This window comes from Notothenia rossii (assembly GCF_949606895.1).
Source record: "Notothenia rossii genome assembly, chromosome: 2".
Classification (NCBI taxonomy): Eukaryota; Metazoa; Chordata; class Actinopteri; order Perciformes; family Nototheniidae; genus Notothenia; species Notothenia rossii.
Genome location: NC_136904.1, coordinates 94604856 through 94616454, shown reverse-complemented (window position 1 = coordinate 94616454; position 11599 = coordinate 94604856). Strand labels below are relative to the sequence as shown.

General features: G+C 46.0%; 1 protein-coding gene across 1 annotated transcript; it reads left to right on the top strand.

Annotated features, from left to right (window-relative positions):
- The first annotated feature begins 347 nt into the window (after nt 1-347).
- Nucleotides 348-2456, top strand: LOC307028976 (olfactory receptor 51L1-like). The gene is made up of 3 exons (XM_079664428.1): nt 348-360; nt 1022-1062; nt 1205-2456. The coding sequence occupies exon 3, from the start codon at nt 1207-1209 to the stop codon at nt 2146-2148; it is 942 nt and encodes a 313-aa protein (XP_079520554.1). The 5' UTR covers nt 348-360; nt 1022-1062; nt 1205-1206; the 3' UTR covers nt 2149-2456.
- The last annotated feature ends 9143 nt before the right edge of the window (nt 2457-11599 follow it).

Genomic DNA, 11599 nt, shown 5'->3' with positions numbered 1-11599 from the left:
TCTCTCTTTTTGCTTTAGGTGCAAACACAAACATTTGAAATGTGAGTGAAATACTGTTTGAATAACTGAGAGATGGCAGGATTGTGGTGCATGTAGTTTATGAGAAGGTCTTAGTTTGTGTACATCACTTCTTCAGTTACTTGGAACTTATATTTACTATTGTCAGGTCCAACTGTGAACGTTAGCCATTCACATGCATGCAGGTTATTGTGGTTTTTAGTATTGTATGTGTTGAATTAGGACATGTTGCATTTATATTCCCTCCTTTTATCCAGATACAGAAAGCCTGAGTAAGTCTGTGAACTCCTGTTTGAATCACTGAGACATGCCAGACCTTTGCTGCATGTAGTGTATGTGGAGGTGAGATATTCCCAGCACAATATTGTCACGTACAACCCTAGGAGATTTTACAATTCACATGCATGCATGCAGGCTGATTTTGTATTCATATTAATATTTGAATATTGAGTAACATACGTTGTTTTATTGTTAGTACCTTGACACAGGTAGATAATCATACTGTATACATGTGTGTACTGCTTCTGCATGCAAGTATGTGTGCACATATATGTATTTAACATAAGGAAAGAATATATTCTCACTTATATTTGACTTCAAATGAGATTATATTGATTATTGTCTGCTTGTGACCTTTCCTTAAGTCTTGCTTCTCCTTTCTATAACTCTTGTTCTTTCTATGAATGTGTTCTCTGTTTAGGCCGACTTGCAAACATGAAGGAAGCAATGTGTACGAGTGTGAAACAATGTTTAAATCAATGTGAATTACCATGTTGGTGGTTCATGTCGTTTATGAGACTTTTTCCCTGCCCTTCATTTGTGTGCTTCTCTTCTCCAGCTACCTGAACTTAAATTCAATATTGTCAAGTACAAGTGTGAGGAAGGTTGTAATTCACATGCACTCAGGCTTATTGTGTTTTTGTATTACTGTAGGTGTTGAATTACGACATTTTCCTCTGAACATTTCCTTTATTGTGCATTTATATTCCCCCTTTCTTCACAGATACAGAGAGCCTGAATAAGTCTGAACTACTGTATGTGGAGGTGAGACTTTCCCAGATGTTATATTTAACATGCTCACATACAACTGTTGGAGATTGCATGCAGGCTGATTTTGTATAATATCTGACATGTTGCTAACAACATCTCATTTACAGTTCCTGTATTGTTCCTCTCTTTGGTGCAGACATGAGCAACAGCAGCCTGAACCCTCCCTACTTCCAGTTGACTCTGTTTGCAGACTTTGGGCCCCTCAGATACCTGTTCTTCATCTTGTGTCTGTTCACCTATGTGACTATAGTCTCTGCTAACATGGTCATTATTCAGGCAGTTTTCCTGGAGAAGTCTCTGCATCAGCCCATGTATATTTTCATCAGCTGTCTGTGTGTAAACTCTCTGTATGGCTCAGCTGGATTCTTCCCCAGGTTCCTGCAGGACATCCTCTCTGACTCTCATTTGATCTCACGTCCATTATGCTTTATTCAGGTGTATGTTATTTACACCTATGCTTCCTGTGAGCTGACCATCCTCACCATCATGGCCTACGATAGGTTCATTGCTATCTGTCAGCCCTTACACTACCACAGTAAAATGACCTTCAAATGGGTGCAGGTTCTTGTGCTCGTTGCTGTTTTATACCCAGTGTGTGTTATTGGCTTCTTACTCTATCTTACTGTTAAATTACCGCTGTGTGGAAATAAACTGAACCGGATTTTCTGCGCTAACTGGCCTATGGTGCAGCTCTCCTGTGTGGACACCACTCTGAACAACATAGCTGGTCAGTTTCTCACGGTGACCAGCATCCTAATCCCCCTATTCTTCGTCCTGTACACATATCTACGGATTCTGCTGGTCTGCAGCAGGAGATCGTCTGAATTCAGAGGAAAGGCTTTACAAACCTGCCTGCCCCACATCATCTCCTTTTTGACCTACTCCATCTCTCTCTTCTGCGAGCTGTCTCTGACTCGATTTGAGGCTGATCAACTGAATCCAACCATCGCAGTTATTTTGTCTTTAGCGTATCTGATCATTCCCCCCCTCAATAACCCTATAGTGTATGGCCTGGGTCTGCCTCAAATCAAAGGAGTCGTGTTAAGATTTCTGAAGAAGGGTCCTGCTGCTGAAATATAAAAGCAATATGTTGACCATGTTAGATTAGGTTTCCTATTATTTAAAGGGATACATGATTAGATAGAGATCAACATAAAGCACATCAACAATATTGTATATGCTTGATTTAACTTGATTTGGCTTGAATTTCCCTCAAATGTTATCATATTACTATTCTGTTCAAAGACATATTATGTGCTGCCTATTCATCCATATTTAAGGTCAAAATTAAAATATATATTTTTAACATATCCTCATAAAAAGTAGATTTGACAGGAATTCCGGTGTACTGTATGTTAGGCCTTGTGATGTTGAACCACCTACTGTTGTCATCGTGTTTTAATATTTAGTTGTGAAGCATTTAGCCTTTGTAACTATAATGACAATGTAATGATGATGTAATATATTCAATAAACAACAGTCTACAGCCATGAGAGTCCCTGCTTTTTCACCTTTACTTAAATGAAATGTTTGCAATTTGGAACATGTTAGTTTAACTTTTAAGCATTGTAACATTAGCAGCTGAGGATTATGTGAATTAATAAACTATCAAGCTTCTATGTTTGGCCCCCTGCCTTAACTTTAATGTTATACGTACAGTAAATTAAAAAGATCTGCAGTTTTTTGTCCAAAACGTTTGCCTTGGTGAGATATTTTTCCAAGAACATATTTTATTAAATGTCACTAAGATTGGTCACTTTGTGCAGGCTCAATCAAAATTAGAAACTATTTTGGTACCTTTTGGCCTCTTTTATTAATTATTAAATTAGGTGACACAAGCTGGAGCCTTTTAGGACTGTTGCCCACTTGGTAGTGCTTTACATCGTTTTTCATCAAAGGTATCTAGAAAAAAGATCAAACCTCAGTGAACCTGCTTCTACCAACAACTCAGTGATGGTCCATTTTGTTTGTAATGCTTTAACCCTGCACTAAAGGCGTCTGGTGGAGGCGCGTGCAGTTAAAGCAGTTCGTAGAGAACCCCCCCAACAACTGTTTGCTTCTGCTGCCACCTGCTGGTTCCTGCATGTTTCTGCAGATGTTGTGAATGACCTAATAATTATACACTGTAGAGGTAATCTATCGCAGCAGTGATTTCCTTTCCATGCAGGTTTAGTGTGAATGTGCTGTTTTCAAAAGAAAGTGTTTTGCATTAACAATTGTAATGTATCTATGGTAGAAGTAGAATCAACACTAAATAACCAAATATAATATCACAAAAAGGGGGCCTGAAACCTGAGAGCTGACATTCACTTTTAGGACTAAACTTGACCGTTTTTCTTGTGGTCCTGATGTACGACTCTAGTGCTCTAACAGAGGCAGAGGGGGGACCGTCTCTGCCTCTGTTCTCCACCTGCTTGAGGGCAAAAGAAGGGATGAAGCTCAATCTTTAAAGCGCGCTTGATTAAAAATGGTCAATGATTCTGCAGAATATCTTCTTGAATGTTCCTGAGCTTTTGGTAAACATAGAGAAAATATGTATTTGTGGCCCTAAAGAGACCAGAAGGTGTTCCAAAGACACGAAGAACACGAGGCAGTTTTCTATATGCCTCTTGTATGATAGTTTCATTCAAATCAGAGCTCGGTCGGAAAGGAAAAGCTCTGAGCTTTAAAATAAAGGTCCACTTTCTGTTTGGTGGATCACTGTGGGAGGAGTTTTTTATTTAAGTTAGTCTGTAACACTGCACAGCATTTCCAAGTGTGATCATCTCAAACATCCCTAAAACTTCAAGTTGACCTTCCCACGATAACATGTGTGTGAGCTAATGGTGACACACCAACCAAATGAGTTGACATATCATCAACATGAGTAATAAAGATACTTAACTTTTAAACTCTAAGGTCAAAGAGGTCAAGATGTGGTGACATCGTTATCAGAAATTACCTAAAGTGATGTAACTGTGTGTGTGTGTGTGTGTGTGTGTGTGTGTGTGTGTGTGTGTGTGTGTGTGTGTGTGTGTGTGTGTGTGTGTGTGTGTGTGCGTGTGTGTGTGTGTGTAATATGATGCAATATCTTCAGATGACAGTGTCCACATAAGCTGACGTAATGAGGGTCATTAGATGACACACACACACACACACACACACACACACACACACACACACACACACACACACACACACACACACACACACACACACAGGTGGGTGAAGTTCTTCCAATACCTTTAACTTAAATAAAAGTTGTAACATCATAGTGTATATTTAGAAGTATCAAAACTGAAAGTCTTTTAAGAACTGTTTTTAGTTCACCTCTGGATTACAACGAGGGACTGGGACATGTTAAAGTCCACTTTTAGTTTTGGAGAGACTCTCACTGGGGGGGGGGGTCGTTTGTTTTGAAAGACAGACGTTAACAATGCAGGAAATGTCCTAAGGTTTATCTTAGAATAACCTTCAAACCTCACATGTATTATCCCAGCATGCAATGTGTATTATTTAATGACGATAAACAACAATTAGTTGGTCAACAAACAGGGAGAAAGTTATTAGAAGTGTGTGTGTGTGTCTGTCTGTCTGTCTGTCTGTCTGTCTGTCTGTCTGTCTGTCTGTCTGTCTGTCTGTCTGTCTGTCTGTCACTGCACTTTATAAGCCAGAAATAATGTTTAAATGGTCGGGAAAACGTCTGGAAGAGAGTTTTAGCCTGTCATTTTGCACGATATCATTTAACATTGAACATCTCCTGGAAATGCACAGAATATGTGCATTTCCAGGAGGTTCAATGTTAAATGATTTCGTGAACAATTAGTTGGTCAACATACAGGGAGAAAGTTATTAGAAGTGTGTGTGTGTGTGTGTGTGTGTGTGTGTGTGTGTGTGTGTGTGTGTGTGTGTGTGTGTGTGTGTGTGTGTGTGTGTGTGTGTGTGTGTGTCAGTAACATGATGCAATGTAAAAGATAACTATGTTATTGTCCGTAATGAAGTGGGGGGGTTTCATGCTGATATCTGTTAGTTAATTTTTTACCCTATTCTCCTGTAGTGTGTACACCATGTATGAGTTTTACAGTCCACCTCTTGTAAGGACCTCGACACAAACTGATGAACCCAAATACACGACCCAGAGACAAAGTCTTGAATGTAACAAAATGTATTTTAATTCCAATGATCAGGTAATCCCTCTTAACAGAGTAGGTCCTGGAATAATCAAAAAGCGCTCACAAGGAGGAAAAAACTAAGCATAACAAAAGGAGAACTTAAGAAAAAACTTAAGCCTACAAAAATCAACACTCCTGACGGCCTAGGCTGATCAGGACGACGATCGTGGAAGTCCCTGATCAGAGTCTTATCAATAATAAGTGCGGGAGCTACCCATAAGCGCTCCTCAGGACCATATCTCTCCCATTCAACCAGGTATTGATGTCCTCGGCCCCGTTCGCGGACCGCTACTAGCTGCCTGACGGTGTATACCGGGCCCCCGTCGATGATCCGGGGTGGTGGAGGGGCCTTGGAGGCGGGAACCAGGGCGCTCTCCTGAACAGGCTTGATTTTGCTGACGTGGAACGTCGGGTGGACCTTGAGAGACCTTGGGAGTCGGAGACGCACCGAGACAGGGTTAATAATGTTCTGAATTGGGAAAGGACCCACGACCCTTGGTGCCAACTTCCTGGAATGAACATGTAGGGGAACGTCTTTGGTGGATAACCAGACACGCCGACCCGGTCTGTCGACGGGAGCCGCACGGCGGGAACGATCTGCCGCTGCCTTCATCCTAGTGGATGTCTGAAGGAGTGCCTGCCGAGCTCCGGCCCAGACCTTCCAGCAACGTCGGACCATGGCGTGCGAAGATGGGACTCTTACCTCCTCTTCGTTGGCTGGGAACAGCGGGAGTTGATATCCATAGGCGCACTGGAAGGGAGAGAGACCTGTAGAAGCCTCGGGCTCTGGGACACGAGGCATCTGAGGCAGGTCTCGGGGTGGTAGCCGAAAGACAGGCTGACGGTGGCGCCTAGGAGCTGGCAACATTCCCTCCTGAAGAAGGTGATGATCTGGGGACCTCAGCCGGACACCACATCACTGGGGAAACCATGAATCCTGAATACGTGGGTTAGCATGACCTCTGCCGTTTCCTTGACATAGGGACGTTTTTGCAGAGGTCTACTACCGTCAGGACGGCAGTGTTACCCTTAGAAGGTGGTAGTCCGGTGACAAAGTCCAGCGAGATATGGGACCAAGGGCGTTGGGGCATGGGCAGAGGCTGAAGAAGACCCATCGGATATACAGTACATACACAAATACATTCAAGAAGTCTCCTAGAATGTCATTGATGAAGGTCTGGAAGACAGCAGGAGGGTGACATAATCCAAAGGGACCCGGTACTCATAATGTCCACTGGGGGTATTAAACCCCGTCTTCCACTCGTCCCCTTCTCTTATCCTGACCCCACTTAGGGGCAAGGGATGTCCACTTTCGGGAGACGACCGACAGTGGTGCGGTTAGCCAAAGTGACAGACCTAATTTTACCCTATTTAGGGGCAATGGATGTCCACTCTCGGGAGTCGACCGACAGTGATGCGGTTAGCCAAAGTGACAGACCTAATTTTACCCAGGGAAAAGTGGTGAAAATGAGAAAATGTATCCGAAAATAGTGCCTCATAATGCGGGCATGTGGACAGTAGCCAGAGACTCACAGGCACACACACATGCAGAGATCCAGGGGGGGGAGCACATGGCTTTTTTTACCCAGCAATAGGTCTCTGAAAGGCGGGGAGACTCCACGGATGGCGCACACCCAGAGCAGTTTGAAACCATTTGAAATGACTCTCAGACATTACCTGGAAGAATGCTTGCATTTGGACAGTAGCCAGAGAGGAGTAGGCTGCCCCCACTTAGGGGCAATGGACGTCCGGGAAGGGGAAACTCCACGGATGGCGCACACCCAAAGTGACAGACCTAATTTTACCCAGGGAGAAGTGGTGAAAATTTGAAAATGTATCCGAAAATAGTGCCTCATAATGCGGGCATGTGGACAGTAGCCAGAGACTCACAGGCACACACACATGCAGAGATCCAGGGGGCGGAGCACTTGGCTTTTTTTACCCAGCAATAGGTCTCTGAAAGGCGGGGAGACTCCACGGATGGCGCACACCCAGAACAGTTTGAAACCATTTGAAATGACTCTCAGACATTACCTGGAAGAATGCTTGCATGTGGACAGTAGCCAGAGAGGAGCAGGCTGCCCCCACTTAGGGGCAATGGACGTCCGGGGCGGGGAGACTCCACGGATGGCGCACACCCAAAGTGACAGACCTAATTTTACCCAGGGAGAAGTGGTGAAAATTCGAAAATGTATCTGAAAATAGTGCCTCATAATGCGGGCATGTGGACAGTAGCCAGAGACTTACAGGCACACACACATGCAGAGATCCAGGGGGCGGAGCACATGGCTTTTTTTACCCAGCAATAGGTCTCTGAAAGGCGGGGAGACTCCACGAATGGCGCACACCCAGAGCAGTTTGAAACCATTTGAAATTACTCTCAGACATTACCTGGAAGAATGCTTGCATTTGGACAGTAGCCAGAGAGGAGCAGGCTGCCCCCACTTAGGGGCAATGGACGTCCGGGAAGGGGAAACTCCACGGATGGCGCACACCCAAAGTGACAGACCTAATTTTACCCAGGGAGAAGTGGTGAAAATGAGAAAATGTATCCGAAAATAGTGCCTCATAATGCGGGCATGTGGACAGTAGCCAGAGACTCACAGGCACACACACATGCAGAGATCCAGGGGGCGGAGCACTTGGCTTTTTTTACCCAGCAATAGGTCTCGGTGGGGAGACTCCACGGATGGCGCACACCCAGAGCAGTTTGAAATCATTTGAAATGACTCTCAGACATTACCTGGAAGAATGCTTGCATGTGGACAGTAGCCAGAGAGGAGCAGGCTAGCCCCACTTAGGGGCAATGGATGTCCGGGGCGGGAAGACTCCACGGATGGCGCACACCCAAAGTGACAGACCTAATTTTACCCAGGGAGAAGTGGTGAAAATTAGAAAATTTATCTGAAAATAGTGCCTCATAATGCGGGCATGTTGACAGTAGCCAGAGACTCACAGGCACACACACATGCAGAGATCCAGGGGGCGGAGCACATGGCTATTTTTACCCAGCAATAGGTCTCGGCGGGGAGACTCCACGGATGGCGCACACCCAGAGCAGTTTGAAACCATTTGAAATGACTCTCAGACATTACCTGGAAGAATGCTTGCATGTGGACAGTAGCCAAAGAGGAGCAGGCACACACAGATGCAGAGATCCAGGGGGCGGAGCACATGGCTTTTTTACCCAGCAATAGCCCCTGTAGCCCCTCACAGAGCCCCAAAGGACGGACTAAGGACCTCCGGCAACAGTGGCACTTCCATAACCTCGTGCACCGTGAGTCCCCCGGGCCCCCGGGTCTTGCTTCCGGAGGCTTCTGGGGACCGCATCACAGACTTGAGAGGGGTCTCACTACCGGAGGCTTCTACGGACCGCATGACAGTCTTCACTGGGGTTTCACTACCGGAGGCTTCTACGGACCGCATGACAGTCTTCACCGGGGTCTCACTACCGGAGGCTTCTGGGGACCGCATCACAGTCTTCACCAGGGTCTTGAGAGGGGTATTGCTGCTGGAGGCTACTGTGTTCATGCCGGGGGTACTTGAGATTGCTAGGCCCTTAAATCGTATACATTCTTCGTCTTCCTCAAGCAGAGCAGCAGTGGCACTCTGCTTCCTGGGTTTTAGCCCCTGTTTCAGCCTGGAGCGCAGGGTCTTCACCTCATCAATGAGGGCATCCTTCTGAGCCCTCAATGCCACATTTTCCAGCCTCATCTGCCTGCAGTCCTCTTCGTCACACTCGGTATGTGGGGAGAAGGGTGGAGGGTGCCCCGGGTATTCCTCCTCATTGTCTATATCCAATGATGAAGCCATTCCAATGATGGGATTAGTCTCTCGGAGGTCATGGAGCAACTGCATGGCCACACTATGCTTCAGCCTTGCCATGACCTGATGTGCCTCATCTCGGGAGAACTCAGGGTGGTCACGAGTTACATGACGGTGTAGTCTCTTCCCAGCATACGAACACCCTGTGATGGGACAGGGTTTGGTCCGAACATTTATTCTGCCACTGGCCATTTTAAGAATGATGCCTCTTTCCTCCAGGTTCCGCACTGCATGTTTGTGCTTAAGGTGCTTGTTCAAAGCCAGATAGCAGAGTCTGCACACCGGGCATTCGGACAACATCCTTCCTAAAACACACACAATGAATTGTATTTAAATGGTTTTCTGTTTCTCCGTTTATATGCGTTAGCTAACCGGTGATTGCAACCATGGCTCCGATGCTTCAATGCAGGGAACACGGACCAAGGGGAGGACTTGGGTTACCACCTGGTTAAAATGGTCCCACCTCCGCGGGGCTGGTGATGGGTCCGATACATTTATTGTTTTTTGTTTCATGGTTCTGCCACAAGCTCACAAGACAGTTTTGGGTACGAAAAAAGGGGATAACAGTACCACCGGGCGCTCCATCCCACTCCGGCCTTCGCTGCAGTGGGGGGAGGAGGCATTGAACCCCTCGCACATGCCCCCGGAGGAGGCAGGGGAGTCAGGTACCCGGAGGCCCACGGTGGACGGCCAGGTCGAGGCCGCCACACCGCACTGGAGTCAAGGTTCCGAGTTTTTCGAGCCAGGTCCCGGTGAAATGCAGTACGGAGCACCCGGCAGGAGCCTCCAGCAGACCCCCCCGCGCGGTTCCCTCGTCCCTCAGAAGAGGCGGAGAGGTGGGTGTTTTTCATCTGCTGGCGGACTGCCGGGGAGAACGTGCTGCTCGGGAGCCAGGCTCAGAGTTAGTGGCAGTGAGAGCCCGTGCACCTGCCTTTTACAGCAGGCACGCGCTGGTATTGGGGTGGGGAGAGAAGGTAGAAGCAGACGCTGCAGAAACAGCCAGAGCCTTCCCCTCTAACACACCCCTCATTCGGTCCATAAGCACTGGGCAGAGTCCCCTGTCAACTCTCCTTATATTCCTCCGGAGACCAGTTGGGACATGGCAGCATCCCACTTCTCCTGGTACACCATATCGTTAAATGAGCTCAGTAATGTACTGCACAACATCACATGGGTAAATGAGCTACGTAATGCCCTGCAAAATCACATTTGGTTTATTTCCAAAAAGCCTGGAAAAAACACATATATCCGTCATGTCCTGTAAAATATCATTCTTTGTTTATTTCCATCCTTCAGGCAAATACACATATCTTTGTCCGCTCCAGGAGCACAGTCGAACCCGCAGTTTGGAAGAACCGACCGCCAAGCACCGGAACCTGGACCCGGGGGGGAGGCCCTCCGATGGCGGGTCAAATTTGCTGATACCGCAGCTGGCTGGACACTAGCCGTAGAGGAACACCCGGGAGGGACCAGGCATTTCCCTCTTTGCAGACAAGCATATATGTGGTTGTTACACATGATCAAACAGGTAGCCTGTGATGAAGTAGGGTCGAGCCTATATCATATGAAAATGAAAAAAAGTATCCGAAAATAGTGCCTCATAATGCAGGTAGAGTCCCCTGACAACTCCCATCGCATTCCTCCAGAGGTCATTTCAAAAACGTAAAGTTTGGTAAGAACCATGCTGGGGGGTCTCCGGGCAACAAATGTATCCGAGCCAAAGTGCACATGGAGCGGATGCATTCCTCCATGAAGTTACACAGCCGTTTTTTTTCTGTCACCTCTGAAAAACTGGGTTTCTGAAATCGTGCAGATTATAGCTTGAAAATGATGAACGGTTTTTTTGGACGGAGTAGGGGAGGCTTAGATTCCCCTCTCCGTTGTAAGTTGCAACGGGGGGGTGGAAATGTGTCCGGGGCTTCGGCCCGAAGCGCCGAAGGGTTGAGCCCCTCCTCCGTTGGCACTCTGAAAAAATTCTACATTTTCAAAAAACTTCATTTTTGATTCATTTTAAGATATAATTGACCGTTTTCTTTCATTTTGTTTTCTTTCCACGGGTGGGGGCGCATGGCAGGCCGCTTATGAGCTCCCAAATTCGGCCTGGAAGCTTCAGGATTTGTGGGACAAGCTCCATAAACTGACAAAGTCATCCAAATATGTCACTTTTATAGCCCAAACATATTTAGTACAAATAAATTAAAATAGTAAAAGGTACAATTGTGCTCCGGATTACCCGGAATTTGATTTTTATAGCCCCATGATAGTGAATAAAAATCATTTTCATGGAAAAAAGTGTTAAAACGCCTGACTGAAGCTTATGCAGGACCCCAGTGACCTCCATACTATGTGCATTGTGTTTGGGAACCATGTTAATGATAAAAATGAATCATTCAAATGCAAAGATAATGATTATAAATCATTTTGGGTCAAATATGTCCATTTCGTTAACGTGCCATTCACAAAAGAAGTTGATTTCGTGAAAATGACATTCACGAAATATGCCCATTTTGTTAAAACGCCTGACTGAAGCCTATGCAGGACCCCAGTGAGAGCTC

Excerpts from the sequence above, each read along its gene's own strand:
- LOC307028976 (XM_079664428.1), top strand. The coding sequence starts at position 1,207 with ATGAGCAACAGCAGCCTGAACCCTCCCTACTTCCAGTTGACTCTGTTT.